This window comes from Papilio polytes, unplaced genomic scaffold, assembly GCF_000836215.1.
Source record: "Papilio polytes unplaced genomic scaffold, Ppol_1.0 DF824270.1, whole genome shotgun sequence".
Lineage (NCBI taxonomy): Eukaryota > Metazoa > Arthropoda > Insecta > Lepidoptera > Papilionidae > Papilio > Papilio polytes.
Genome location: NW_013524934.1, coordinates 1,979,558 through 2,005,775, shown reverse-complemented (window position 1 = coordinate 2,005,775; position 26,218 = coordinate 1,979,558). Strand labels below are relative to the sequence as shown.

Below are 26,218 nucleotides of genomic sequence, written 5' to 3'. Positions count from 1 at the left end.
CTTCATTCACTTCTACATTTTACTGATTTTATAAATTCAAGTTCAAGATTTACTTTTATGAAAAAGACAACATTTAATACCGAACCCATTATTCAATTTAACGCTTACAATTTATATCGTCCTCTAAAGTTCGTCGACAGATGCGCCGTGTGTCGTGTCCATCTCTCGCTTGGCTCACCTTCCGGGTTCAAGCAGGCGTGCCGCGAAACATTGCATGAAAATATTGCGCGGTGCATATGGTTTTCGAATTCTGTGGATTATGTAATAAAATGTTATTCCAATTAAATAAAAAATGTTGTTGAAATTAAATTTTTGTGGTTAATATTTTTTATTGAAATGTTTATTTTATTGTTCTGACTAGAGAAGTAAGTGAAAATGGAAAACCTATGAAATGAGTGACATTAGGTGCATCACATGAACCTATGCATTTATACTAATATTATAAATATGAAAGACTTGTATTTTTCTATGTATTGAAGTAGCTCGAAAACTACTGGGCCATTAAAAAACTACGTTACCAGTGATCATAGGCGTTCTTTTTATTATTTTTTAATTTCACGCAGGCGAAGTCGCGAGCAACAGCTAATATGGAATAAAAACAATGTAACATTTAGCATAAATTGTGTACTGGACATTTAATATATTCACAGTGCATTTAACTAGTAAGTAATTATTGAATAATTTATTATTGGAAAAAGAAAATGCGCAATGAGAACCGCTTTTTACCACATTCCTTTAAAGCAACATCTTCAATGACTCACAAAGAGATAGCAATTAAAATAACTTCCTTAACCATTTTTTTATGTGTTCTCCAATTAAAAATGTATTTATAACATTATAGTTATTTTAATGTTCAACCCTATAATTGTAATGGCACTTTTTAACAAAATCTGGTACCATCTTTTAAAACAATAATTAAGATATCTCTTGTTGTTCTGATAATGTACAAAAAAAATCTAGAATTTTCTAGACGCATCGTGGGAGCGAGGTCTAGCGGACGGCTAGAATTCAAACGCCATTGCCAAACTAATTTTTGCGTCCATCATTTTAACGGCCTCAGTTGTAATCGCCGAATTTGTCCTAATCGCTCGGCCTCTACTGATAGTGTTAATGCAACTCAATGCCGGCGATGGCGAAGCGAGCGCGGCGGTGGCGGCTCGCGGGTTGAAGGCCGACTCTTCGGTACACTGACTCATCAAAGACCCCTTTACCCACGCCTATTATGAGTACGAACAACAAACATAGGTTTCTACTAATAACTGCGTTAAAAATACTTTTTAATAGTTTTCATAATACAAATTCACATATAAAATTGGTTGCTAGGTAGTCTTCTTCGTTCCTCCTATGGTTATAGTTTGCCTTCGGTGAACTTTTTTTAATGAGGATACAACTTACTAAGGAGTTCATTTTGAATATCATAGATAAGTGACATATCTCAAAATTCTATTAACTCTATGCCTTTGTCTGTGACATCACAAGTCTAACTTTCGTGAACATTTAGTATTTCCCCTGCGTAGTTAACTATTAATAAAGAGAAACATTATTTGTATACATTGTTATTTCTAAGTTTATAAAGGAAAGTGTAAAAAGGGCTTAAGCACGCGTCTATCAGTTGTACAGAGCCCTTGATCCAAGCACAGTTCGACAAACAAGATAAGCTTCTCCGAAACTTACTGATAAACGATATTTGTGCGTATTCTTGTGACTTGTGACATCAAATTATTTGCAGAACAATTATCCTCGAACATTTTTCTATTGTTCCTTTCTGTGTAGATTAATTCATTAGATAATAATTTATTTCATAGTTTCGATAATATTACTTTCACAAAATTAAAAAAATTTAATATTTCATACATTCCACGTAATTCAATTGTTTATATCTTTTTGCATTTAGAACGTGGAAAGTCCTAATAAACAGAACTCGACATGCGTATGATAAAAGAAACGTAGTATAATTTATAGTACTATCCAATTATCAAGTGAACAAGGAAATATGTTAGGTAAGGCACATTATCAATCAAAATGTCCAGTACGCAGTGCGTGCAGGATGCTGCACCGTGTTCCGCGTACTCCAGGGTCAGTATGGCCTTCCTCTGACGTCACGTCACGCCACGCCTCAACACCAGCCTATCCCGGCAAATCATGTGATTTCACAAACTGCTTTTATATCAAGGAACCAGCAAGGCGCCTGGTTTTAAGTGACGGATACCGGTAACAGGTGCAATAGCTCAATACGTCTCATTTAAAAAAAAATAAACTTTAAATCAGTTACTTCTTCTGATAAAAACCCTACCATAGTCTTCTTTTTAGTCATTAAGTTTACTAGTGTAAAGTGTTACTAATAAAAATGACATTTAACATTACGACAAACAAATCTAGAACCCTATGGCATGATGTAAAATTTAACACTAAAAAAGGAATCACAGTGTAATAAGCCCTCACTTATGTATTTAAAAGCGACGCAAATCGTGTAGGCGACCGATTTTCTTATATAGGTTAAGGTCTAAAGCAATTAGAAGATTGGATGTAGCACATTTTATACGTGTACAGTCATTACCCGTGTCATGAGCCTATAAAATTGACATTCTTCTTCGTTAATTCGCACGCATAAATCGCGTTTTAAAGTCAAATGACGATAAGCGCTGACGGCGACTAGGGGGACCATGTGATATGTAGGATAATATTATTATTATTGTCTCACCCACGATCAATCTGTTCAAATAACAAGTTATTTAATAAAAAAAATGATCAAGCAATTGATAAATATAATAAACACGTGTGATTTGTTTGAGAAATGTTTTATCTTTATTATAACATAAAGTAAATAATTTAACCTAACCTAAATTAGATACAGATCTTGGACATAAATGTAACTAATTATTCCTTTTTAATTTTTTTATTACTTATTAAATAATTTGCTATTTTTAGTATTAACCCTAAACATTTGTAAACAAAGTAAAATAACAACAAAATGATTATTAAAATAGCCATTAGTGTTACAGCGACATCTAGTTGAAACTGCTCTAACAACGTCTTTCCTTTGGAAGGCAAAGATGGTGGCGCCGAACCGTGCCTCGCTACGTACTCTGTCCAATAGATGGCGCTGTCCATAACTGATTGCGGTCTGTCGTGCCACAGCTTGGAAACTCTTTGTGCACTTTTCTGCATGCTGAAAACAAGAAGTAAATTGAATTTCCGCACTACGTTTTTTTCTTAAATATATTTTAAAAAACGTTTATTAATAACAACTTACTTTAACGACGTCAGCTTCTTGATTTCCTCGGCCAAGTTTTCAGCATTGAGATATTCAAAGAACATGGTAGTTCCAATTCCCGAAGATCGGACAGCAGCTGCGTTTGAGAATTGGTCACCAAAGAACGGCATTGCAAGTAAAGGCTTCCCACAATGCGCGGCTTCTGATATACTCAGCATGCCGCCATGGGACACGAAGGCGACCACTTTGGGATGACCTGAAAATATTTAAAATCATGTCATTTAGGGATTTTAAAATTACATTTGTTACAAGTTGCGGGAGTCGCCAGGAGGTATTGGATTTTTAAGCTTATATTTACAAATAGAGTTCATTGACCCAGGCGGTTTTGTGAGAATGGGGTACATAACTTGATTTGAGACAACCGACAACTGGTTCAACCGGTAACCTTGAAGTTTACCCCAAGGTGCTATAGATGTCGCTATATAAACTACCTAAAAAGACGTTTTCGTAAAATAAGACCACATCCCTGGTTAGGGTATTAGCGTTTCAACGAATCAAGCAACATTTTGTTACTTTAAATTCGCATATTGTTATGTTACGTCACAGAACTATTAGTAAGTATTGCTTCTAATACAATAAGTGCGAAAGTTTAGATGAATAGTTGGATGTTTGATAGAATGTATTTCTGGAACGAATTTGGCATTTTTTAATAGATTTTTTTATTTGAATAGAACATAGTCTAGAAGTACTCATGGGCACTAAGCATTTTTTTTAATTTCGCGCAAACGGAATCGCGTGCAAAAGCTGGTAATAAGACAAAATACACGCAAAACGAAATATAAATTGTATGGGTAGTTTGACATTGGACACACGTGTTTTCAAATTCTATTTTTTTTTCTCATTACTTTCCTACAAACACATCTTTTACAAATAAAATTCTTAGAATACAGATATACAATAAAAAAACAATGCTAACATGCGGAAAATATCTATGAATTATGCAATTTAGTATTAGCAGCATGAAGTTGCACGGGTAAAACCATGGAGCAGAAACATTCACTTATTTTCATAGTTTGTTTGCATCATTCCCTGGATTCATTTGATGTGACTTTAAAGCGTTTTTAAAGAGTCGTTAACGATTCGAGTCTCCGTTTTTTACCATAAGAAGGCAAACGCGAGCAGCCACTTGAATTCACCGAAATAGAGAAACGACCGCTGCCCGTGTATACACCAGCAAAAACATATACGTTGTTTACCTCTATTCAACGAAGGTCACGCACAGACAGAAGACATGTTATGCTTGCTACTTACACAAAAGATCTAACTGAGGCATCCAGTTGCTTGTATAAACATTATCGTTCCCAATCGGAAGACTTGCGTTCTCTAATTTCCACAACACCTTTTGCGGTATCTTTTTAAAAGCGTCCAAAAATTGTTGCATTTTATTCGTTGACATCGTGCTAGCGATAAGATTCGAACCGAAACTAACGTAGATTGCGCCATTTGTTGCATTTGCTAAGAATTTTTCTATATCCTGTAAAAATATACGTAGTTATTGACAGATTCAATGGCATTAGTTGTCGTCTAAGAGTTAACCTTGATTGTTTTTATGGTTGTTAGCCCTTGCTTGCCTTGAAGAGGCATCAACCAGTTATAGTAATATTGACGGATACCAAGTATAGTAGAACTAAACTATTTTAAATTTAAGATTCAAGTTTAATGCTTCTTTGATCACTGCTTTTGCACTGTCACTAATGTGTTCATGTGATTTACTCGTCTTTTGTAACTCATTTCATTCTAACAGTTAGTAGTTCCTTCAAATATTTTGGCCGTCACTAAGTTAAATTTTATGCATATTTTAAACCAATGTACAGGTTTTATTTAAACGAGGTCAAGTTCTGATCATAAATGAAACAAAATCGATGTGATAGGGCGATAACTTGTTACTATAAGTACTAATAGAATGATTTAACTTATCAAATTAGGAGTTCGATTGTCCTTTTTTTAATAAAATTTAATACTTTCTAATAGGAAACATAACGAGAATGTATCGTTCATTAGTTTATAGCCATTTAGTAAACATAGATAGGACCTTTTCCTTAACAATTGCATTTGTTTGTAATTTAAGTCGAATAACGTAGTCATAGTTACCATTACATTTATCGTGTTTTACCTTTGGAACAGGCTTTGGTTTGTCGATATGAATGCCTCCAATTTCCAATACTTGTGGTCCGGTGAGTCGTGCGCCGGTTATTGAGTAATGCTGGTTAGAGAACATCATCTTCATCCTCTCAGACGCCAACTCCTCGATGTCCAGACTAACGTTAGGCATGTGGTGGTAAAAAACATCATAAGTACTTCTATCTATCAACCACTTACCATACGTTAGGTATAAATGCATCAGCATAGTTTCGATTCTACGATATAGTCCAGGGTTGGTGCCGGCGTTTGCAAAATAATAAGCATCAGAGGAAAAATCAAACGGTATTCCCAATCTGGGATAAGCCCAAGGTAGCAGAACGTGTGAAGTTATTCCAATAATCGGTGCGTCGTACATAACACCCGCGTAAGCTAAACCACAATCACTAAAAAATTGCTCCACAAATATCACATCGTACTTTTTCCCTTGGGCTAAGTGCCCTTTTGCGTTTTCGTTGTTTAATAAATTTTCACAATCAAATTTTGTACTCTGAGGTCCGAAATACACGTGCCGATGCAGATTAACCAAATGCATGAATCTCGAATCCTCGGTTTCGTACCAGGACAACGACGGGGTCCGGTTCCTGAACGCATTTTGCACTTGAAGGTCAATAAATTGAAGATTTTGCACCGGATGTAGGTCAGGGTAGTTGTTCATGACCGTGACCGAATGTCCTCTTACTGCTAATTCGCGGAAAAGCGTTTGAAAGGCCATGTAATGACTTTTTAATGGCATAGAAACAATGGCAAGGATGTTATAGGCGATGGCATTTTGTGCAAATATTATTGTTGCGAACACTAATGAGTGGAGACGAGTCATCGCGGGTATCGAGAGGTCAACGTCCGAGGAGCGAGCAACGCGACGGTCGTGCTCGGACCACTATCACAGACTGACGAAGTTTATAATTCGTAGGCTATAATAAACTAGTACTCAATCACTCACTGTGACGTTTATTGCATTGGCAAAATACTCTCACTGTACTGTTCTATATTAGAGATATCATATACTGCGGAAAAATAAGGAAAAAGCTAATAAAAAATGTTTCAATTCCTTCTCTTTTTTTAAAAACAAAAGGGCAAACGAACGGCAAGAACACCGAGGTGGTCAACGACGCCCATGGATATCCGCAACACCAGAGGAACTACAGATGCGTTGTCGGCCTTGAAGGAAATGATAGGCTCACTTCTTGGAGGACCCTTGTATTGGTTTGGAAAAACCGCCAATAACCGTTTCAGAACGCGGCTGTGCGGGGCAGAAAGTTCCGTGAAAACCGAAAATTCTTTTTCTATGCCTATGTAACTAATATTTAAAAGCCCATTAAAGACAATGAAAATCTTCTTATTATTTTGGTAGTTCACATTAAGTATAAAAATATCATTTTAAATAATAAGAGAAACTCCACCATTAAATGATAATTGTTTAATATTAAATAAAAATTATTACATATAATAATGATATACAATCCATATCAGGAAATACAAATTAGAACAGCCTTTTCTGTACAATATAAAGGCATACAGCTAAAAAGAACAAGAATGCAAAGAACATTATCACTTTGTCAGTGAACTCCCGTCTTCCATATTTATTTAACAGCTTGCTTGATTGAGAAATTGTACCAGCTGTATTCTCTAACTCCGATTGTGTGCCCTGAAATTTATTTAACAATATTAAATTGTATAGAAACATACAACATAAAAAACAGATATTGTTTTTTACTTAAACATAAACATAGAAACATTCTTTTTTTAATATATCATTTGAAAATATTCTTTTAAGTCAATAACACCATGCTATTTAAATTACTAGCCATAATTATCATTTATTAGTCTTTTTTAATTTGTTTTTACAGGGGGCTTTGTCGCGAAGCGAAGATAACCCCCCATAAGTCTTAAACAAACAAAACTTAGTTAACATACTATTTTCTTAAACAGATGTCGGCCAACTTAAACACCATCTCAGCCTCGACCGTAGACGGGTGAGCCAGGATAGTGTTTAAGTGACCGACATTACTTGCATAACCCTAAAAATAATTGAGTCTAAAACACTAATTTTATTACTTACAAAAATTTATTTCCACAATAGATAACATTTATATGTCCAACCAATTGAAGTGCATTAAATTAACGATATTTTTTTATTTTGATCTTAACATGGAATGCAACATTATTTATATTGTAAAACAATTTGGACATATAAGATAATTATCATACTATGTCTTGGGTCGAACCCTTCACTATATACAGGACAAGGTTAAGTCTACAAAAACTGTCATTTACCATAACTATTTAAAATTGAAATTTGCTTACCAAATGTGTACACAATTATTGTTTATAATTTTGAACACTTACATGTACAGCAGAACTAGATGAAACCAGAGTATCTAGTGTGGCCTGACTTCTTTGCGTTGTGTCGGCCAATTGCCTACTTATTGACAATAACTGTTCTGTCACACCTAAAGAAATGTTGATTTATTTTGTAGTTTTAGGCTAAATTATCAAAAGTTTACAACTAGGTAAAATAAACTGGCATCCCTCCAACAAAATATTACTAGATTTTAACCACAACTCTGTGCAAGTGGAATAAAAAGAAGTAACCTATGTTCTTCTAAACTATCCTCTACATCAATGCCAAACATCATTGAGATATATTCAGCTGTTTAGGCTATAAACTCATACAAACATCCATCCATTCATCTGTTTGCTTAGTTTGTTACCAGTGTCATAAAAAAAATATTTAACAAACCTGAACTCATTGACAGTCCATCTTTTTTCCCAGGCTTTTTCCTATTACGTAAATTTGATTCACCTTCAATCTTAGAATTAAGTAATTCCTCTCTTTGTGCTTTTTCAATATTGAATAAAGTATTTACATTTGCATCTCTAAATTCTTGTAAAAGTCTAAAAAAGAAGAAAAACCAAATAACTGGGGAATCCAAAATACTACATGATTAAACAATCAAACTCTATTTACTTTGCGAGAGAATGCTTTTGAGCTTCTAATTCAACAAGAAACTTCTCATCACCGCTTTCATGTCCATATAAATCCAAACTATCAAGTTCTTCTCTCAGCACTGTGAGTGAAGCTCTACCCTTTTCATTGAGAGCATTTAACTTATCCATAGAATCGCATCCTAAAATATCCTAAGTAAAATAATTGAATTGTTAATATATCTTCTATATAAATACACAGTTGAATCCTCATTTACATCAAAATCATTACCTGTATTACAGCTTTTACTTGAAAGTGGTATTTCGCCAGATTCTTGACAAATTTTTGATAATTAACATCGGGATTTTGAAGTTTCGCAAACAGTTTTTGGTACGTTTCCGTATTATTAATATCAGGAGTAAGCTTCATTGCCAATTATTAATAGTCTAATATTTAAACATTAATAAAATATCTTTCAATCGATCCACTTTTCTCATAAAAATCAATAACTGACAGTTGACAGATTGACAGACTAAACCTAAACAGCTGGCTGCACAGATTATAATTCAAATTAGTGATGGGACAAATGAACAAACAGTAAATGAAAGAACAATCGATTGTGGTTTAAACTTTATTTTATTATAGACCGCTACTTCGTCTTCTTTGGCAAAACTATTACAAATTTTACATTACTTTGAATTTCTAAAACACTTCACTAATCAACTGCATCATTGAGAACAGCAAATATGGAATAGCCATTGTATAACGCCTGTAAATATAACAATACATATAATATAAATCATGCGCGTTTGCATTGGGAATAGAATCGAGAAATGTGAAATAGATATAAAAATTACTTGTTTTAATATAGGTTGAGTTTTACAAAAGCTTGCTATGTAACATTTATTATTAAACCATACCTGACTATATGCTTGCATGGACATGGTGACTACTCCGCCTGCGCTGAGACTCAATGGTTTTTGTGCTACCCTGATAACGATGAGGAGATCTTTTTGCATATCAAGAGGCCAAGATGTCCAAGAAGCTTCATAGGCCGCCATTGCGATGCCTTCACTCTAGCGACCCATGTGTAAAGTATTATTAAGAAAATTAATTCAAAATTGTTGTGTAACTACGACCAGTAAAACATCATAGGTTAAATGTTACGTTATCAACAAACCTGAACAATCATTTCGTTCCCCAAATAACAGTAAATATAAGCATTAATCAGCGCTATTGTCAGGAAAGCTATAAAACTAGCCAACAGTGTCTTCTGTTCGCGTTCAACCTGTAAATTGGTACTTAACGATATTTCTCATTATCCATAAAAGTTAAAATTCTGCAGTAAAATCTGCTTACCATAGTCACCATCATAGCATTCAAACACATTTCAACCGAAACAGCTAAATTTTGTATTAAAAAGAACTCTTTAAATGTCGTTGATAATTGCTTAGAAAACCTGAAAACTACAAAGGCTGAAATTGGTTCACGTTCAATTTTTATCTCAACGCTGTAGAAAACTATCATGAAATAAAAAATAAAGGACGTGTTTAGTGACCTTACCTCATCAAACGTACGTGCTTTTTCACTATTTCCTTAAACTCCGTTCTCATGCAGGATTCTATCTCTCTTGAATATTCTAAGCGCTTTATTTTATTTTGCAAATCTATAAACTGCTCACACAAATACATAACGATACTACAAACTATACCTTGCATAGCAATTGATCTGTACGAGCAGGGCACAATAAATGTTATAACCAGGATTTGAGTCGCCATGAAATAATTCTTTACATTCTTATGTGGATCGAAAGGCATCCAAGCTTCAACAATCATCTCCATTTTAAACAAAGCCAGTAAACTAAATGCGCCAATTATAGCTGTGGCTACAATAGTTATAATAATGACATGTAGAGCCATTAAACGTTTTTGATTGTAAGAAATTCTATCACCAGATGCTGCTATTTCCTTAATCAATTTTTCAACATGCTTACGTTTTATGACAAAAATGATAACTTTCAATACAAAATTGTAAGCCACAAGACTTTTATCCAAATTAGACAAAAATATTGCTACATCGTGCTTATTCTGGTATGTCCCAATGCTGGTAGTTACGACGTATACCAAGGACAAAATATGCAAAACAATTTCATACAACTTGTATAAAAATGCTTTATTTCTTGTAAAATCTTCTCTTGGCCATAATCCAACGTAAAAAAGATATTTTAAATTGATGTCAAAAAAATCTTGTCCTCGAGAAAAGATACCTGCAAACTCCATGGTTACTTGCTTTATGAAATAAAATTGCTTGAGTAATGTTCTGTGCAATTTAAAGTTCTGTAAATTCTAGTTGCTAAAGTTAAACAATTACGAATAATCAAGTCAATTTGTAATCGAACTTTGGAGTTTAATTTGCTACGTACTAAATTATATCTGGAAAATTGCAGATCGAAGTACACTGCTAGTATAAAATGCATTTATTAAAACGATTAGTATTGTTGGAATCCTTGCTCTTCTACTAACCCATAATACATTCTTATATTCAATTCTAACTACAATAGTTGAAATGAAACTTTTTTTTAAATACTTTTATATTAATTTAACGATCATCATACATAAATTAGATTATCTACATTAGGAAAAAGCTTCATGGATGAACGTAAACTTGTTCTTCGTATCGTTCGATACAATTTTGCATTTATTTCTTAATAATTTGACTAATTTCTTTGGTCCACAGCAATATAGGTTGAGATTCTGTCTGTAAAAAACATAAGTAATTATATTTAGCTTTTGTATTGGTAAAAAAATAACTTATTATTTATTACTTACTCTGGATACAAATGCACCCAATATCCGAACACTCTGTCCCAGTGCGGTCTGCCTCTCCTCACTCGACATCCCACCAAAGGATATTCCTTCGCTATATCATGTCCTTTTCTATCGTTACATTCATCTTTAATATCCTTTGCAACATAATCAACCCTTTTTCTGTTAGGGGTCAAAAGAGTTGCTTTCTCATCGTCGGAAATGTTTTTATCGTTTTTGTTTAAGATATGAGTCAGGACCCCTTTTTCATTGATCATTACTACGTGTGCTATATTATTTTTATCTTTATCATAAGTCGTATTAGGATCATTATTGTTTGTGCTCGTTACGTAAAATTCGATATGCAGTCTATCCGGTCGATTAGCGTGTCTCAGTTGCGAGATAACTTTGTGAGTTAAATCCGCCAACCATTTTATTTCCTGTTCCCGTCTCACAATCCATAACAAGTGTACTCTACCCGGTAACGTGCTTCTTGGATTTCTGTAACATATTTTCTTTAGGAATAAAGAACGTTACGCATAGTATATCTATTGGTCTACCAGTGCATAGAAATGTGACTTACATCAGCATTTCTTGTAAGATGGTCACAAAAGGTGTGATCCCCACACCGGCCGCTACGCATAACGCCACATCACTCCTGCTGACTCCCTCCATTGGACTTGAAAATGGACCGTCTATTAGTATCCTAAAATAGACAATATCTATTAAAGAATGATAATTTGAGGTCCAAGACTTTTGTAGGCGTCGCTCTCAACATATCATGAAGATGCACAATCTTCCTAATGGGTAATCTATACAGAAAAGTCTTACAATGGGAATGGTATATGTTGTTTAACAATTTCACGTTGCGATGCCCTTTAAGTTTAGCTAACCTTACATAACATTCAAGGGACCAAGGCTTCGTATATTTGAATGTAGCCATTGCAACCTTTCTCTTTCGAACTGCACAGTTTGGGATTATCAAGTAAATGAATACGGTAGTAGATCTACCTAACATTACTTGCTCCTTTCTCCAAGATCAGTCTCTCTAAAGCTTCAGTCCAGTCACCTTTGACTCTTATCCAAACCTCGAACTCTCTTTGATTCACAGTCGGTAGCTGAAACCAAAATAACTTTGTTAACATTATTTTAATTACTTATCAACAAACTCCAAGTCACTTTTGTCTTTAAAATTACTAATAGAACAAGTTAATAGTTCATAAGAGAAATTTAAAAGAGAATTTACTTAACTCTAGTAACTATTAATCGAGTTTAAAACGTCTTACCTTTACGATGGTGAAGGGATGCCATTCCAGTAGTGACACATCTAAACATTGCAGCAGCACGTATTGCCCCTTGCGACATCTAAACGTATTGTATGGGCAGCTAACAGTTATACTCAGAGTCCGTCCGGCCATATGACATACCTGTGGAAAATACCGTAAATGGTTTCCGTAGAGTAGTAGTATACCATGATAAAACAAAAAACTGCATGCATTTTAGCTGCTACTCCAGCCAATTCACTGTTCTATGTGTTCAACTGCATCTTTTCAATGTTTACACGTATCTATTACGTGATAACTACTACGAGTTTGGATGAAACTTTTTCGCTAGGTTTGCCAGTTCTTAGTGTTCTTGTGTCTTTCTTTTAAATGTGGTTGCTTTACATGATAATTTGGTACAGTAACAATTGACATAAACAATTGAAAGATTAAAGTTTAAATTCGTAAATAAATGTTAATTGACTTTCGATGGCGCCTGTACTAACGGACATAAGCGGCTTATGCAAAGTATAATCGGTTACCGGACTAAATCGCCGGCGGCGCAGCTGTTTGCTTATAATTAAAGTCTTCAGATTCGTTTCAAAGATGTATTCGTGGAGCAATGTTTGAAGAATCGGAATAGAAACCTTTTCATCGTCTATACTGGCTTAGAAATGCTGGCAAAGCTTGGGAATACATCAAGTGCGAATATGAAAGTATTCAGAAATGAAAATAGTTATCTAGACATCATGTGGTCTATCGGAATATTTATGTGACCTGTACATAGTAAGTTTATTTCTCTAGATAAAATCTTTGAACGAACAAAATACAGAAGTAAAGCATTATTCGCTTCACGTCTGTATACTATTACAGTCTATTATGCTGCTATTTTACGAATTATAGACATAACAAAATAAACTTACATTTAACATCTGAACTCTTGCCAAATTCCTCGTGAATATTCGCCACAGAAGATCGACCAGAAAACAAGAAAGCGGCACAGCCATCCAAATCCAAGTCTGTAAAAAAATTACTGACTTAACATTAGCCTCGATAATTATGATAAATATGTACACGCACTTTTGGATTACGCAACTTGTGCGTATAATTATTTACGGATTACATTTTTAAACAAATATTTAAATATTATTGTATACGAATCGTTTTTATCCGCCATACAATGTTTTCCAATACAATGCGTGAAGTTATTTATGCGAAACAAATATAATTGTTATTCTATAGGACTTCCTGGACGTCCTGGTTTTAGTTAAGCCTCTTATTCGAATAACTCCTGGAAATAGGTCAGGATAAGAACTCAATACTGACGCCAAGTGTAACATACCTCTAAGACTGGATTCCACAAATTAAGTTCATTAGTGTACAATTCTAACATTAAGTCTCCACTACGCATTATCCTTAGCAAAAGTTTAATTACTTACTAACTATCTTTCGCCTCGATCGAATAAAAAAACAAAAGTATGTAGCCTATGTGTTTTTCCAGACTATGCTCTACATCTATGCCAAATTTTATCGAGATCCGTTCAGTCGTTTAGGCTGCAAACTTTAACAAACATCCAACCATCTAAACTTTCGCATTTATAATATTGGTAAGAAGTAAGATTTCAGAATTTAAATTTTACCCTCGATAGGGGGAACATAGACCTTATGTAAAGTGATTAGATATGAAGAGTGGCTCATACGCCGCCTTAGTGCATCTTGATTAATGTTGAGTGGTGCCTGATGTGTGTAAATTAGGGTACCCTCCTTAGTTACATTTAATTACGCGCAAAGTGACGAGCTGTCAAGAGCTATTGTAATTTGCGTCAGCCCTATTAATGTAACGTGTTTTAATTTAAAAAATGGAAGCAATTAGCCTTGCCGCAAAATAACGCTGCGACATTTTACAAATATGTTTTATGATTTCACGTGTTTACAATAATTGGTGATTCAATTTTTGTATTTAGATCTTTGATCAAATATGGTACATGTAGCTGTAGACTGGTAGCAAGTAAATATAAAGATGGACCAAAGACGTAAGCAGATAATCATGGTTTTCGTAGAATTCACGGTTCACCATCCTTAGAGAATTAATTTTTTTTAAGAATTCATCAAATTGAGGGTTTGAAGATTCACTAAATATGGAAAATGTACGAGTAACTATACACGTTTAATAATATTTTGTGTAGTTTTATAAGATACTTAAAATGTGCATTTTTGAGTTAAGAATAAAGGCATACTCCTAGTATTTGACCAGAACAAAAGCTCAGTGACCGTTAAAACACGCAATTACCGGCTATTGGGGTAGCAGATCCAAAAATATCTCGATATTGACTCACGAAATCATGTTGCGTTTATTTTCAGAATAGTGTTTCAATTCACCAATAGAACATTGTACTGATTGATGTTTGTGTAATTGTTGCTCTGTTGAAAGGGCCACTATAAATAACAAAATACGAACAGCTCTTACTAGAATACACTAATCAAATTAGATAAAGAACCTAAGCGGAGTTATGCTTAAAAAACTTACTTAAAAAAATAATAGTAATCAACGGAATTGTAACAAGGGTAAACAATAGTTTTATGCGTCAAGTGGAACTATGTTGGCATAATAATAAACTGCAGGAATTTTGTTTGTTCTAGAAAGGATGTGACTCAGATACTTCAAGTTCTCGCTTGAATATTTAACTTAGATCTACATTTTTATCTTTATTCATATAAAAGATGAAGTTTAAACGGTACAGGAATAGTAAATCTTAATGGTTGTGATGTATACTGATGTTTTTTCTTCGTAATTTTAAACAGAGCAACAAACAGCTGGTATGTACGTTGTAAACGTGACGTCATAAATGGAGATTACGATTCAAAGACACATCACAATGGTTATTTCAGTCACCGGCTGCGACCAACAGAACATGAAAGAATTTATGACAAATCAGTTCCGGTCGCGCCCACCATCAGAATGGCTTATAGCGACCTTCAATATCTTACTTCATTCTATAGAAACCATTGATGTCATAGTTTATCATGGATCATTAGTTATGGGAATATCGAGTCAATCTAGTTATACGCAAATTAATTCGCTGACTCGCCTTGACATAATTAAAATGGAGCACGTTTAAATTTTTAATTTTGCTCTGATTTCGGAAATAATGTCAATTCTGATTAATGCATTTAAAATTACGTTATCTCGTTATCATTAAAATTCCGAGAACCGTTAACAAAGTCTGACATACGACTTCGCCCGCGTGAATTTAAAAAATATAATCTGTGTTACAGATAAATTATCTTTCTAATGGTGAAATATTTTTTGAAATCGGCCTAGTAGTTTTTGCGTGAATCAAAAAATACAAATCTTTCTTCTTTATATTATTAGTATAGAAGTATAAATTACTAAGGCCTGTGCCACCAAATTGTAAATTGTCTGATAACAAGCCAACGTGTAAAATATGTGATGGTAATATCGGATTTTGTTACTTTATCTGACAGTGACGTCATTTTTAAGCTATCTGAGCCTCTCTCAGCCATTGGTGGGACAGACCCTAAATGACGGAGTCCAGAAGATAACTATATACCTAAACCAAATTGTGATAATAGAATGGAAATAGCGAAATTATCTAAACTTGGCATATTATCTTGGTTACTGAAACTGCATTACGTAATAGCTATCGCGTCGCTAAGCCATTGTTTAAACATGACGATCGTCACTTGTCACTCCGTTGAGGTGTTTGTATTATTATTAGATATTTATTATCACTATATCTAATTGAAAAGGTCAAGTATTTTCCTCAGGATAACTGTAAATTATTTCAGATACATTTTTTATACTTATTACTGCTAGAACATATGTAACTATCTTTATAAGATTTTTCATGAAAGCCTAGACTCTTGTTGTAGATTTCCTTGTGTCACAGGATCCGATCCCTTCCACATTACTTCCTTTCCAATTCACTTAGTGTCTACATAAAGAAAACATAGAAATACATTACAATTAGATATTGCTTTTGAAACTGATAGAAAAAAGAAAGAAAGCATATCAGATCCATATTTTTTTTCTTGCAATTGCATCAAGAACTCTGAATGTAACTTTAAAAACATAACTATTGAGTATTGGCGGTATGAATAATATAAGTATTAAAGTTCTGTACACGTCCTCGTAGCTCAAGAACAAGAATATACTTTTAAAACTTTGTAGAGTTTCATGCCTTTAGCAAGCAAGGGTGAATGCGGATACAAATCCTGTACAAAATGTGTGAAACTACAGATATAAACTCACCTTAGACTTTATCGGCACAAACTTTGTGTGCGGCGCGGAAGCATTCGACCAACTTGTTACTTGACTAGAGAATGGACTAGTGCGATGCTCGTCCAATACTTCTTCTTTTAACACACCACTAAAAGATAATAAAACAATTCAAATAACGTAATCGCGCAAACTTATACATACAATATAGAGGGGATATTTACCCTTTTTTAGTTTACAGTCAATAGCTTATGTACTTAAGGCTTACTTAACTTAATCTTTAACATTGTAATTATATTATAGTAGATTTTTGTTAATTCACTAACATTTCCTTTAACCATTTCAATTAAGCTCTAGGCTTATGCTAGATTATGGTTCACTACAGTAGTCAAATGGCGGGGTTCAAACCCTCGACCGCAAGATCGGTAGTCCGTACCCCAAAAAATTAGACTATATATGTATAATTACCTTAAGGGATGGATCATGAGGAACACCATGAAAGGCATGTACAACTGATGAGTATACCAGAAAGCGTTGTAGACTCGACGACGTGCCACTCGCAGAGATGTCAGACCCATGCAGATGGCTATAGTTAATAACATAACGCCTGTCAACCCCGCCATGCTTATCAATAGCAGGAATGGACTCTGAAATTAAATACTTCGTTTAAAGAATAAAATAAAATAAAAGGTAAACACAAACCATTTATTATACCTGTGCAGAAACATTTTCACAATAGAACCCTTTCTTCATTAAATACAAAACTCCCCCAACAAAGCTGGAATACTAATAATGACTAATTACAGTTTCCACGAAGTCCTCAACGAGAAGAGTCCGTACAACAACCCATTATTGAGTTTGTGATAAATGTTGCCACTCAACGCGGACTCAAACTTTATTGTTTTCTTTCAGTACTTATTGCAAGGTATCTTTATATCATTTTTAATCCGTACACCATTATCGATAGTTTTATTTATTGGAATGAGGGTAACACGAAAATCGGGTTTCATTGTTAGAACAAAAAAATGATTCATGAAAACAAGGTGTAAAAAATCTCTAATGTAAAATTTTGCACCTTCAATTGTCAAAATAAAATGAAAAAGAATTACTGTTAAATTGTACCTAATAAAATTAATTACTTCAGCAATTCTTCAACAAGAGTTGCTCGTCGCATGCCTAAATTAAACGTTCCCATTCATACAATGTTCTATTAAGTCTGAATCGTAGTCAATAATGGTGCAAACATACGTCCAGACGCCATGCATTATAAAAGAGTCGCACAATGAGCATCAGATGGGGTGTGTAGTGTGGACGGGCCTTTACACCCCCGACTGTCAAGTGTTTGTTCTGACTACGCTATTGTCAGCCTCTATTCTAAAACTCTCCGCTTTCACAATTGTTATAGGATCTGTTTGGAATTGTTTTAGTTAGTGCCGTCTATAAGTGTCCCTTTAACTTGATTCGTTGTTTTCATGTAACTAATCTAATGAATTGGAAACTATTCTACGCTAGTTTTTTCCCGCGAGTCCACGCGGAATTAAAACTTATTAAACAATATTGACTATGGGTAGTATATCGGTGGTTAATCACGAAGATTCGTCAAGACGTTACGGAGATACCTTCTCACAAATAAACATCCATCCATCTTTTTTAAACTTTCATATTTGTAATTTAATATACTGTTAGTTTTTTTTTATTTCTGGAAAGTGTTCAAAAAATACCACTTAATTTCAATTTTGCAACAAAATTTCAAATTGTTTTAATTTTACAAAGTACCGTATTCGACCATAATGCTTTGTAGCCATAAAAATAAATGAGAGAGCATAAAATGTAAAGCGTGTTACAAACATTTCGTGCCGTGTAACGCCACTCTCGGGTGCAGTTTGAACCTCACTGAAGAATAAAAGGAGGCAAGCCTTTCTTGAAGCGTGTTTCTCAAGCGGAACAGACTTCAACTCAAAGTGGTGAAACTCCTAAGAAATGACATTTTATTGTTGAATATTCTTATAAGTGTACGTTCCGACATTTCGTGTATCTTGTGCCTACCAGTTTTTTGGGAGACATCATTCCTGTGATTTTATTTGAATCTTAAGAAATTACCCTATTCGGAATATTTCATGTTAGAATTTTTATCCAAGTAAGTAAAGTATTAAGTTTACAAATAATATAATTTTATAATTGTAACTGATTTGTTAATACAATATATTTCAACGACTTAAATTAGAAACAAATTTTTTATAGTAGATACATAATCTCATCCACTGAAAATAAATCTCCTAAATTATGTAACCTTTTTAGTACTAATTCAAAATAGACACCTAAAATTTACGAATACTTCAAGGGAGCAGAGGACAATGTTAACAAACTAACCTCGTTCTTGTAGCGCGCCAGGTTGATGTCCGCATGCCGCTCGTCGTAGTTACGAGAAAAGTTCCACAGGTTCACGAAATGCGACATGGAATGTATCACTGCAAAGAAAAATCTCGTGTAGTTTACTTTTTATGATAAAAAAACGCAAAATATCTTTGAGGCAATTGACAGAAATCATTAAGCATCATTGACACTTTAATTTATGGCGCAGATTTGTTATTCAATCTAGCCCAAAGTATTTTTTGTTGGATAGATGCAACCCTTTTTTCATATTCCCGTAATTATGGATAAAATTCATCTTTATTTTTCAAATTTACTTGCTTGTAAAAAAATAACGAATATGTACGCCAAAAATTCTTGACGTTTTAATCCTTATGCGATATGAAAGCACACGCATCAACGTAAATTACGACAAATTACAATAAACATACTTCACACCGACCCTAAGCGTACAAAGCGAAAGCCCTCTAAAATCTAAATACGCACTATATCGGAGCTCCGAAGTCGTAGGTACTTTCTAACTGGTGTGAGACGACCATTAGCCTTCGTCTCAAGAACTTAATGCGCCCCAGCCCCGAGGGTCGTAGGTCTAATAATCATTTGGGGTCGCTGAATGAAACGTAAATGAATACGTAAATTTCACACACGTACTAGACGCACGTTTTATGAGACGACATTTTCTTTAAGTAATGCCAACGTTAATGACCTTGCGGAAAACTTTTTCGTTTGATTTCTATACTAGCTGTTCCCGTGCGGCTTCATCCGCATGAAATTATAAAAGCTTTATTTTACTGTTTACATTTATCAAATTATCTACAATGTCGAAATACCAATTACATTACTATGATGCTTTCTTGATGTTGGCAGCAGCACATGAGCTCTTTCCCACATTGGGGTTTTTATCCAATTTATTTACCCCCTAAGTTTTAATAGCGTGAAAACATATAGCCTAAAGCGTGACGTAAGTGTAGAGCTTTTCATTTAAAAGAGAATTATTCAAAAATATACTGTAATTGCTGATATCTTAAGCCACAAAGAAGTGTGTGTTTACGCTTTATTATATTAGTATAGAAACGTCTTTATTCTGTCCCGTTCTTAATCAGACTCACCAGCAAACACAAGAAGGGTGATGGCGACAGTCATATGAAAACTCTTTGCTCTCTCCAGCCAGAAGAAGAAGAGTCCGGGCCATAGTTTGGACAATAGACGATAAAGCAATTGGTTGAGCTTCTTGCACAAAGGTAGTAGAACCAGCGCACAGCACAGATTGAGAACAGTTGCTGTCCCTCGAGATATACACAGACCTAACTGAAAAATAAACTGACATTTAGATAGAGCTAATCCGTGGCTTCTTCTGCTATATAAAAGTCCAATATTCTCATTAAATGCAGATGCAACTCATCATCATCATCATCTCCCCTGCCATATCCTACTTCCTTAGGGTCGGCGCAACGGGTTTTCGTCCTCCAAATAACTCTATCATCCATCATCTCAGTCATCACTCCCTTCTTGATCATGTCACATTACACGCAATCCATCCATCTCTTTCTACCTCAACCGATGTAGTCCTAGAAAGAGATGCAACTATCTGTTTAAAAATGTAGACAGTTAGAATTCTAAAACAGGATTTAACAGTCGAATTTATTAAACGAAATCTAATGTAAAATATTTGGCATGATTGTCAATTTACTAATAAAATTTTATAATTAAATAAACATCTGTTAAATAAAGTGGCAATAAATTGTATTCATCAGCAAGCCGTGATTCAATCGTAATGACCTAAATTATTGCCAGTTCTATGATACAAGAACATGAGACATGGCTGACGCACGCGTTCTTTCAACGAAATGATATAACGTCGAGCATTCAAAAACCTCGCTCCGAGCTGACACTTTGTAGATAACTCACCCCCAACATTTGCCTTAAATAATAAAAACGTCGCTCCCTTTTGTAGAAAATAAATGAATCGTAAAAAATGTACATGACTAGTGAGATCCATAATATCTGAAACAAATGAAACAGTTCGTTAGTATAAAAAACTACTTCTTCAGACTGTCGTTTAAAATGGCCCTGTACCATGTTGTTAGTGAGGCTCTATGTTAAAAAGGATTACAACTAAAAGTTATAAACTCACAATTATATTTAAAAATTATGTTAAATATTTACTAATCCATATTAATGAGCAACATACGATATTGAATTTATTATTATGATTAAACTCTAACAAGGGTAATCATTTAATAAAAACCTCATAAAAAATCACATGAAAAGCGCTTAATCTATTTAAATTAGCAACGTAATAACTGAATGAAGAATAATCGTCTATTTATACTCGTTAGCATTATTTTCAGGGAGCTATGAAAAATGTCGGAGATAAGTTCAAAGTCCGCTATCTCGGTAAACAGGCAGTGTGTTTGGAGAGCGTGTGAGCTTAGTTTCGCTTTTGAAAACGTCAAGCGAGACTTGAAATGAACGCGAATTGAGGCATTCCGTGCGACTGCGACACGAGTCGCGACAGGCAACGGGAGGCAGCTCGTCGGAAGTCAAACGTGCGAAGTTACGTTGACACTTGAGAGCAGACGGTATTCAACAACCGTGCGTACGTACGCAGCACAACGCCTTTGACAGCCACCTCCATTGAACGAGTGAATGGAGTCGATGACAGCGGCCGAGGGCCCGCATTAATTACTGGATGTCGAACGATACCCCTTCGGATTCTCATTTGCATCTGACGCGACGGCATGCGATAATCTGACAAGCTCTTACATGTTACATTTTAATTTTCATTATTCATTATCAAATAGTGATATTCTATACATGAATTTCATAAGCTGTAAGATATGCCTTTAAAAAGTCTAATCCGCAATTTACTACTTGTACACTCAATATGGGATCCCTCATTGACCATGAAAAATACATTATAATATAAAAGTTGCGGATAAATTAACCTACCGGAGGTAATATTAAATCCTATTGCCTTGTTTACACCGTCTCGTTTGTGAAGCATTAAAAACGCTTTCCAATAAACAATACTAGGTACTTATTCCATCCTCTACGTTAATGCTTAGATAATCCTCTGTCCTAGTCTTAGTGCTTGATAAATACACTGTCCTAGTCTAGTCTGTATCCATTACAGCTTAGAAGCGGTGACGTTAGACATCATGTCAACATGCAAAGCTAGCTTGAACTGTAACCTACTTTTGCATCTCATTTACTCTAGCATACATGAGTCGTACATCATCATACATCATTATATCATATAGCCCTTACGGTCTGACCCGACAGTAACCATAAACTTTATGCTAAAACAAGTTTAGTTTGACATAAAACTTAGTATTGGAAACATTTATGGTTAATTTCAATAGTAATTGTTAAATTGTAGAATAACATATGAAATATATTAAACTACTCCAAAATGTAGAAAGTGAACTAGATAAATTAAATGCATCTTAATCACATCATAAAACGCTTAGAAATAAAGAACGGAGAACACGCACGAAACAAAAATGTCGAAACACATGAGTGTAACTAAATGTAAAATTAGCAAAGATATCTTTGCAAAAATACTAAACAGATGTAACCTAGTAACATTTACTTACATCTTATATTAAGATAACTAGATCGTAATTGTCATTTTCAGTAAGTTAAATGTTTTAGTAAAACAGTAAATTAGAGCATCGGAGTACTTGAACTCATTTCAAATTAAGAAAAATGAGTTCGTTTTAAATTAGTTGGATAAATATTTTGTTTAGTTTTTTTTTTAGGTATTTCTGTTTTTACGATAACCAGTTGTTAACTATCAAATACTTTACATTTTTGCCAAAGTAACCTACGTCCCTCCAGTCAAGACATCGATACAAAGCATATCGTAATTTAAGTTTTCATTGAGAATTGGCTTAACTAATATTTTTTTAAATACCGTGAAATCTACAATAAAAACTCAATACTATTTTAATCACCACACCTAACACCTACAACAAAACCCAGGAAGTAAATGAATCATAGAAACCATCCTTTTAATTCATAAATCATTTGCATAATTACAGTAGGCCTATCGGAGCCCGCACACCGGCCATGCCTCACTAATCCGCTGTTTGGATGCTGTAACATCAGATCGGCTGTGTACATAGCGGCCGCACAATGTAAACACCGCCGATATGTACACACCCTTATGTACTCAAGTAAACTGCCTATATAGCAGACATTATCTTTATAGATCATTTTATACGTGAACTAGAATTGATATACTTTTTGAGTGTCAACAACCGAATGTAATCACGGTCAACAAAAAATTTTTAGGTTAGATTCCACCGCTAATATCTAGCGATGGTAATTACAATGCAGGTTAAATTATAGTATTTTTAGACATTAATAGTAACAACGTAATTAACTTCTACACTTACACTACTCATTCCCGCCAGAGTAGCTTATTCTTAATTCTGAATGACATTGACAGATGTCATATAGACGGAAGTGTGGGCAATAATATAGCGTTGCGCCGATGTTTTATTTTCTTTTCTTTCGATATTTAAGATTTATTTCAAACTAAAGGTTTTTTTATATGAGAAGGGGGCAAACGAGCGGCAGGAACACAAGGGTGGTCAACGATGCCAATGGACATCCGCAATACCAGAGGAACTACAGATGAAAAAAATTAAGTAGAAATTCAGGAATCGAACTTAAATATTACGAATTTCTGATGATTAAAAATCTAAAAAAATGATACCGGGTCTCCAAACTAGAAGGTATAGACCTGCTTGATTATTTTTTTACTGAACAGTATGCAAATACATCAAAATAAGCCAAACCAGCGTTATTCAAATGATCGTTGTACAGGAAATGCAGATGAGTTTGCCGCTTCGCATTTCGTCGTAGCGCCAATTTGTAATCCGTTACCGGGTGTGAGAGTGTGGAGAGGCTCTCGTGCTAGACGCGAAGCGATGAGGGAGTAATGTCACTTCAATGATACAAAACTGTTAAGAGGTTTTATGAGTGATACAGACGCACTTATGTCACGCACGGGCGATTTGCATATCAGAACTATTCCAGACAACAGACAATAAATAACATTCCCCTATTTTAAAAATATTTATAGTTAGATTGACTAAATATTGTCTTGAAACCAGTATTCTTTTTTTGTTAAAAAAATCAGTCATACACAAATGAAGAAGTAAATAAGTGCAAGGCGTCTGCTTCAATTTAAGGACCGTAAACCAAAAAATGAAGAGTCCTATGGTGAGACTTTCAGAAGCTAGTTTTGTAAGATCCAAAAAAGTTTTACCACACTTTTAATTAGACGCGACACTTGTCTCCAGTAACAGTTGCTCAGTGAATAAAAACTTAACTCCGTGCGATATTTTATGCATCTGAGCAATTTATTATTTTTATATGAAAGGTGGTAGTTTTTACAATTTTATTTCCGTAAGTAGTGAAATTAAAATGTTTTTGTTTAATATTCCGCTTAGAGAAATTGTAGCGTTTTAAGAAAATATATTTTTCGTTTTGTTCGTCATCTGAAATTATAGTGAAGGAAATGAAAGTAACTTTTCCTAGCCTACATTTTCCATTAACATGGAAAATGTAGGCTAACTCCTATCCTTTTTTTTAATATTATGAAAACTTTCTAGTTATGGAGTAAACATTTAGCAAGCTTAAAGCAAATCGTGAAGAAATGCTAGGAATTTTATCAACGCAAGAATCTCAAGTGAAGTTTTTTTTTTACTATTAGAGAAACAAAAACTAATAAAGAACTTGTCCCTTAGGAAGTTGATTGAAAAATAACTAAAAAGCAGTTTTAATCTGCAACGTAATATAAATTATTCCACAATTTCCTGTATAATAACATTTTCACAAAATCCATAAATTTTCAACTAAGTAGTTCAGTTGCGCCTCGTAAATGGGTTAAATTTCGCAACTCCTTGCAACTTCGATTATTTATGAGCACAAAGAATACAGCAGTAATTAGCATTCCTCGGAACTTTAACCCGAAGGGAATTCAAACCTGCATGTTTTCTTATAAACCAGAATGCAACAAAACTATGAATCACGAACACACATAACTGACTCGCAGACCTCGAAATCTGCAATCTCTGCGTGTTTTGTGATATGTGTCATATACAATACTGCCTTACTCCTGGCCCGTTAAAATTTATAGCTAAATAATTAGGCAATGGATTAATAGCTAAACAATTTCTACGAAAATGTAGAGTTGACATCATTTGATTCTTGGAAGTTTACTTAAAACATTTCAAGTTTGCTTTTTAAATATGACCTTATGTTAGCTAATCCCATACCTGTATTTTCATAAAATATTTTTTTGTATTGCAAAATAAAAAAAAAACTTATTCAAAAAAACTTACCAAAAACACGCGCCGTTTTATAAATGCGAAACAGTCACTTACAAATCTTATCATATTTTTTTCAATTCATTAAATTAATTTATTTAATGAAATTACTAATTAAACTTTTACATGTCAAATTAAATTATAATTAATTATTTACGGGAAAGACATCGTATTCATGACTTTTTATGGCATTCGAATGGCACGAGACATCGTAGTCAGCGCGACTTGCGAGCGAGTGTAGTCTGTCGCGGCAACTGGCAACTGGTAGGTAACTGAGCTGAGCGGGAGTATGCCGAGATTTGATAGGTCAACGCATCGCGTGCCGTAAATGTGACTGTACTTTTTGTGCCTGTAACTGAAACTATACATAACTTTTCTGCAAATGTAATCTTTGCGTTTTGCTTACGGAATCGCTTTGATTAACACATCTTATGTACAGATGTTTTGGATACTACACCAGGAAACTGCCTAAGAGCTCGGTGGCCTCCCAATCTGGTAATAATAACAAAGTAACGGCACGTGCCGAGGCTCCTGAGGGAGCCCTCGAGCTTAGTTACTCATACGAAGTTTAGGCTAAGCGCCATCTGCGCTCGGCCAGCTCAAGCCCGGTGAATCTGTAAATGCCTCTTCAAGGCAAACATTGGCCATTCAACACAAAAGAAAACCATTGCACTGCCGATATCGAATGTTAGGTACGTTGGTTAATTTTAATATCCTACACTGATCCGAGGGATATTTCGCAGATATCGGTCACACACTGAGTACTTAATTTAATTTCTCCTTCCGGTAATTGATATGGAAGTCACTCAATTACGATATATTATGCTATGATAGATGAGGAAATGCTGACGTTCGA

The 26,218-nt window shown here is 34.4% G+C and overlaps 4 protein-coding genes across 4 annotated transcripts; all 4 read right to left on the bottom strand.

The window, feature by feature from the left end:
* Positions 1 to 2,820: 2,820 nt before the first annotated feature.
* LOC106105420 (UDP-glucuronosyltransferase 2B30-like) lies at positions 2,821 to 6,456 on the bottom strand. The gene is made up of 4 exons (XM_013285717.1): positions 5,388 to 6,456; positions 4,526 to 4,748; positions 3,254 to 3,470; positions 2,821 to 3,169 (listed from the first exon to the last, which is right to left on the bottom strand). Exons 1-4 carry the CDS (start codon positions 6,231 to 6,233, stop codon positions 2,878 to 2,880), a joined length of 1,578 nt encoding a protein of 525 aa, XP_013141171.1. The 5' UTR covers positions 6,234 to 6,456; the 3' UTR covers positions 2,821 to 2,877.
* A 362-nt stretch (positions 6,457 to 6,818) lies between these two features.
* On the bottom strand, positions 6,819 to 8,859 carry LOC106105373 (vesicle transport protein SEC20). Its single transcript, XM_013285666.1, has 5 exons — positions 8,634 to 8,859; positions 8,385 to 8,554; positions 8,157 to 8,311; positions 7,763 to 7,866; positions 6,819 to 7,061 (listed from the first exon to the last, which is right to left on the bottom strand). Exons 1-5 carry the CDS (start codon positions 8,769 to 8,771, stop codon positions 6,897 to 6,899), a joined length of 732 nt encoding a protein of 243 aa, XP_013141120.1. The 5' UTR covers positions 8,772 to 8,859; the 3' UTR covers positions 6,819 to 6,896.
* A 54-nt stretch (positions 8,860 to 8,913) lies between these two features.
* LOC106105362 (odorant receptor 30a-like) lies at positions 8,914 to 10,766 on the bottom strand. Its single transcript, XM_013285656.1, has 5 exons — positions 9,906 to 10,766; positions 9,702 to 9,801; positions 9,523 to 9,630; positions 9,263 to 9,418; positions 8,914 to 9,111 (listed from the first exon to the last, which is right to left on the bottom strand). The coding sequence occupies exons 1-5, from the start codon at positions 10,619 to 10,621 to the stop codon at positions 9,058 to 9,060; spliced, it is 1,134 nt and encodes a 377-aa protein (XP_013141110.1). The 5' UTR covers positions 10,622 to 10,766; the 3' UTR covers positions 8,914 to 9,057.
* A 151-nt stretch (positions 10,767 to 10,917) lies between these two features.
* On the bottom strand, positions 10,918 to 25,431 carry LOC106103721 (NADPH oxidase 4-like). The gene is made up of 12 exons (XM_013283562.1): positions 25,378 to 25,431; positions 20,927 to 21,022; positions 20,128 to 20,326; positions 19,019 to 19,116; positions 17,117 to 17,295; positions 16,682 to 16,799; positions 13,332 to 13,427; positions 12,433 to 12,573; positions 12,158 to 12,264; positions 11,730 to 11,852; positions 11,171 to 11,647; positions 10,918 to 11,099 (listed from the first exon to the last, which is right to left on the bottom strand). The coding sequence occupies exons 1-12, from the start codon at positions 25,429 to 25,431 to the stop codon at positions 10,976 to 10,978; spliced, it is 1,812 nt and encodes a 603-aa protein (XP_013139016.1). The 3' UTR covers positions 10,918 to 10,975.
* Between the last annotated feature and the right edge of the window lie 787 nt (positions 25,432 to 26,218).

Coding starts and splice junctions, on each gene's coding strand:
- LOC106105420 (XM_013285717.1), bottom strand. CDS start 6,233: ATGACTCGTCTCCACTCATTAGTGTTCGCAACAATAATATTTGCACAA. Junction 4,749..5,387: donor AACCAAAGCCTGTTCCAAAG/GTAAAACACGAT, acceptor ATATTTTTACAG/GATATAGAAAAATTCTTAGC. Junction 3,170..3,253: donor AAGAAGCTGACGTCGTTAAA/GTAAGTTGTTAT, acceptor TCTTGTTTTCAG/CATGCAGAAAAGTGCACAAA.
- LOC106103721 (XM_013283562.1), bottom strand. CDS start 25,431: ATGATAAGATTTGTAAGTGACTGTTTCGCATTTATAAAACGGCGCGTG. Junction 20,327..20,926: donor ATTTAAGGCAAATGTTGGGG/GTGAGTTATCTA, acceptor TTTATTTTTCAG/TTAGGTCTGTGTATATCTCG. Junction 13,428..16,681: donor TTGTGCCGATAAAGTCTAAG/GTGAGTTTATAT, acceptor ATTTTTTTACAG/ACTTGGATTTGGATGGCTGT.
- LOC106105362 (XM_013285656.1), bottom strand. CDS start 10,621: ATGGAGTTTGCAGGTATCTTTTCTCGAGGACAAGATTTTTTTGACATC. Junction 9,631..9,701: donor ATGCTATGATGGTGACTATG/GTAAGCAGATTT, acceptor ACCAATTTACAG/GTTGAACGCGAACAGAAGAC. Junction 9,419..9,522: donor GGAACGAAATGATTGTTCAG/GTTTGTTGATAA, acceptor ATGGGTCGCTAG/AGTGAAGGCATCGCAATGGC.
- LOC106105373 (XM_013285666.1), bottom strand. CDS start 8,771: ATGAAGCTTACTCCTGATATTAATAATACGGAAACGTACCAAAAACTG. Junction 8,312..8,384: donor CAAAAGCATTCTCTCGCAAA/GTAAATAGAGTT, acceptor CTTCTTTTTTAG/ACTTTTACAAGAATTTAGAG. Junction 7,867..8,156: donor TGGACTGTCAATGAGTTCAG/GTTTGTTAAATA, acceptor ACATTTCTTTAG/GTGTGACAGAACAGTTATTG.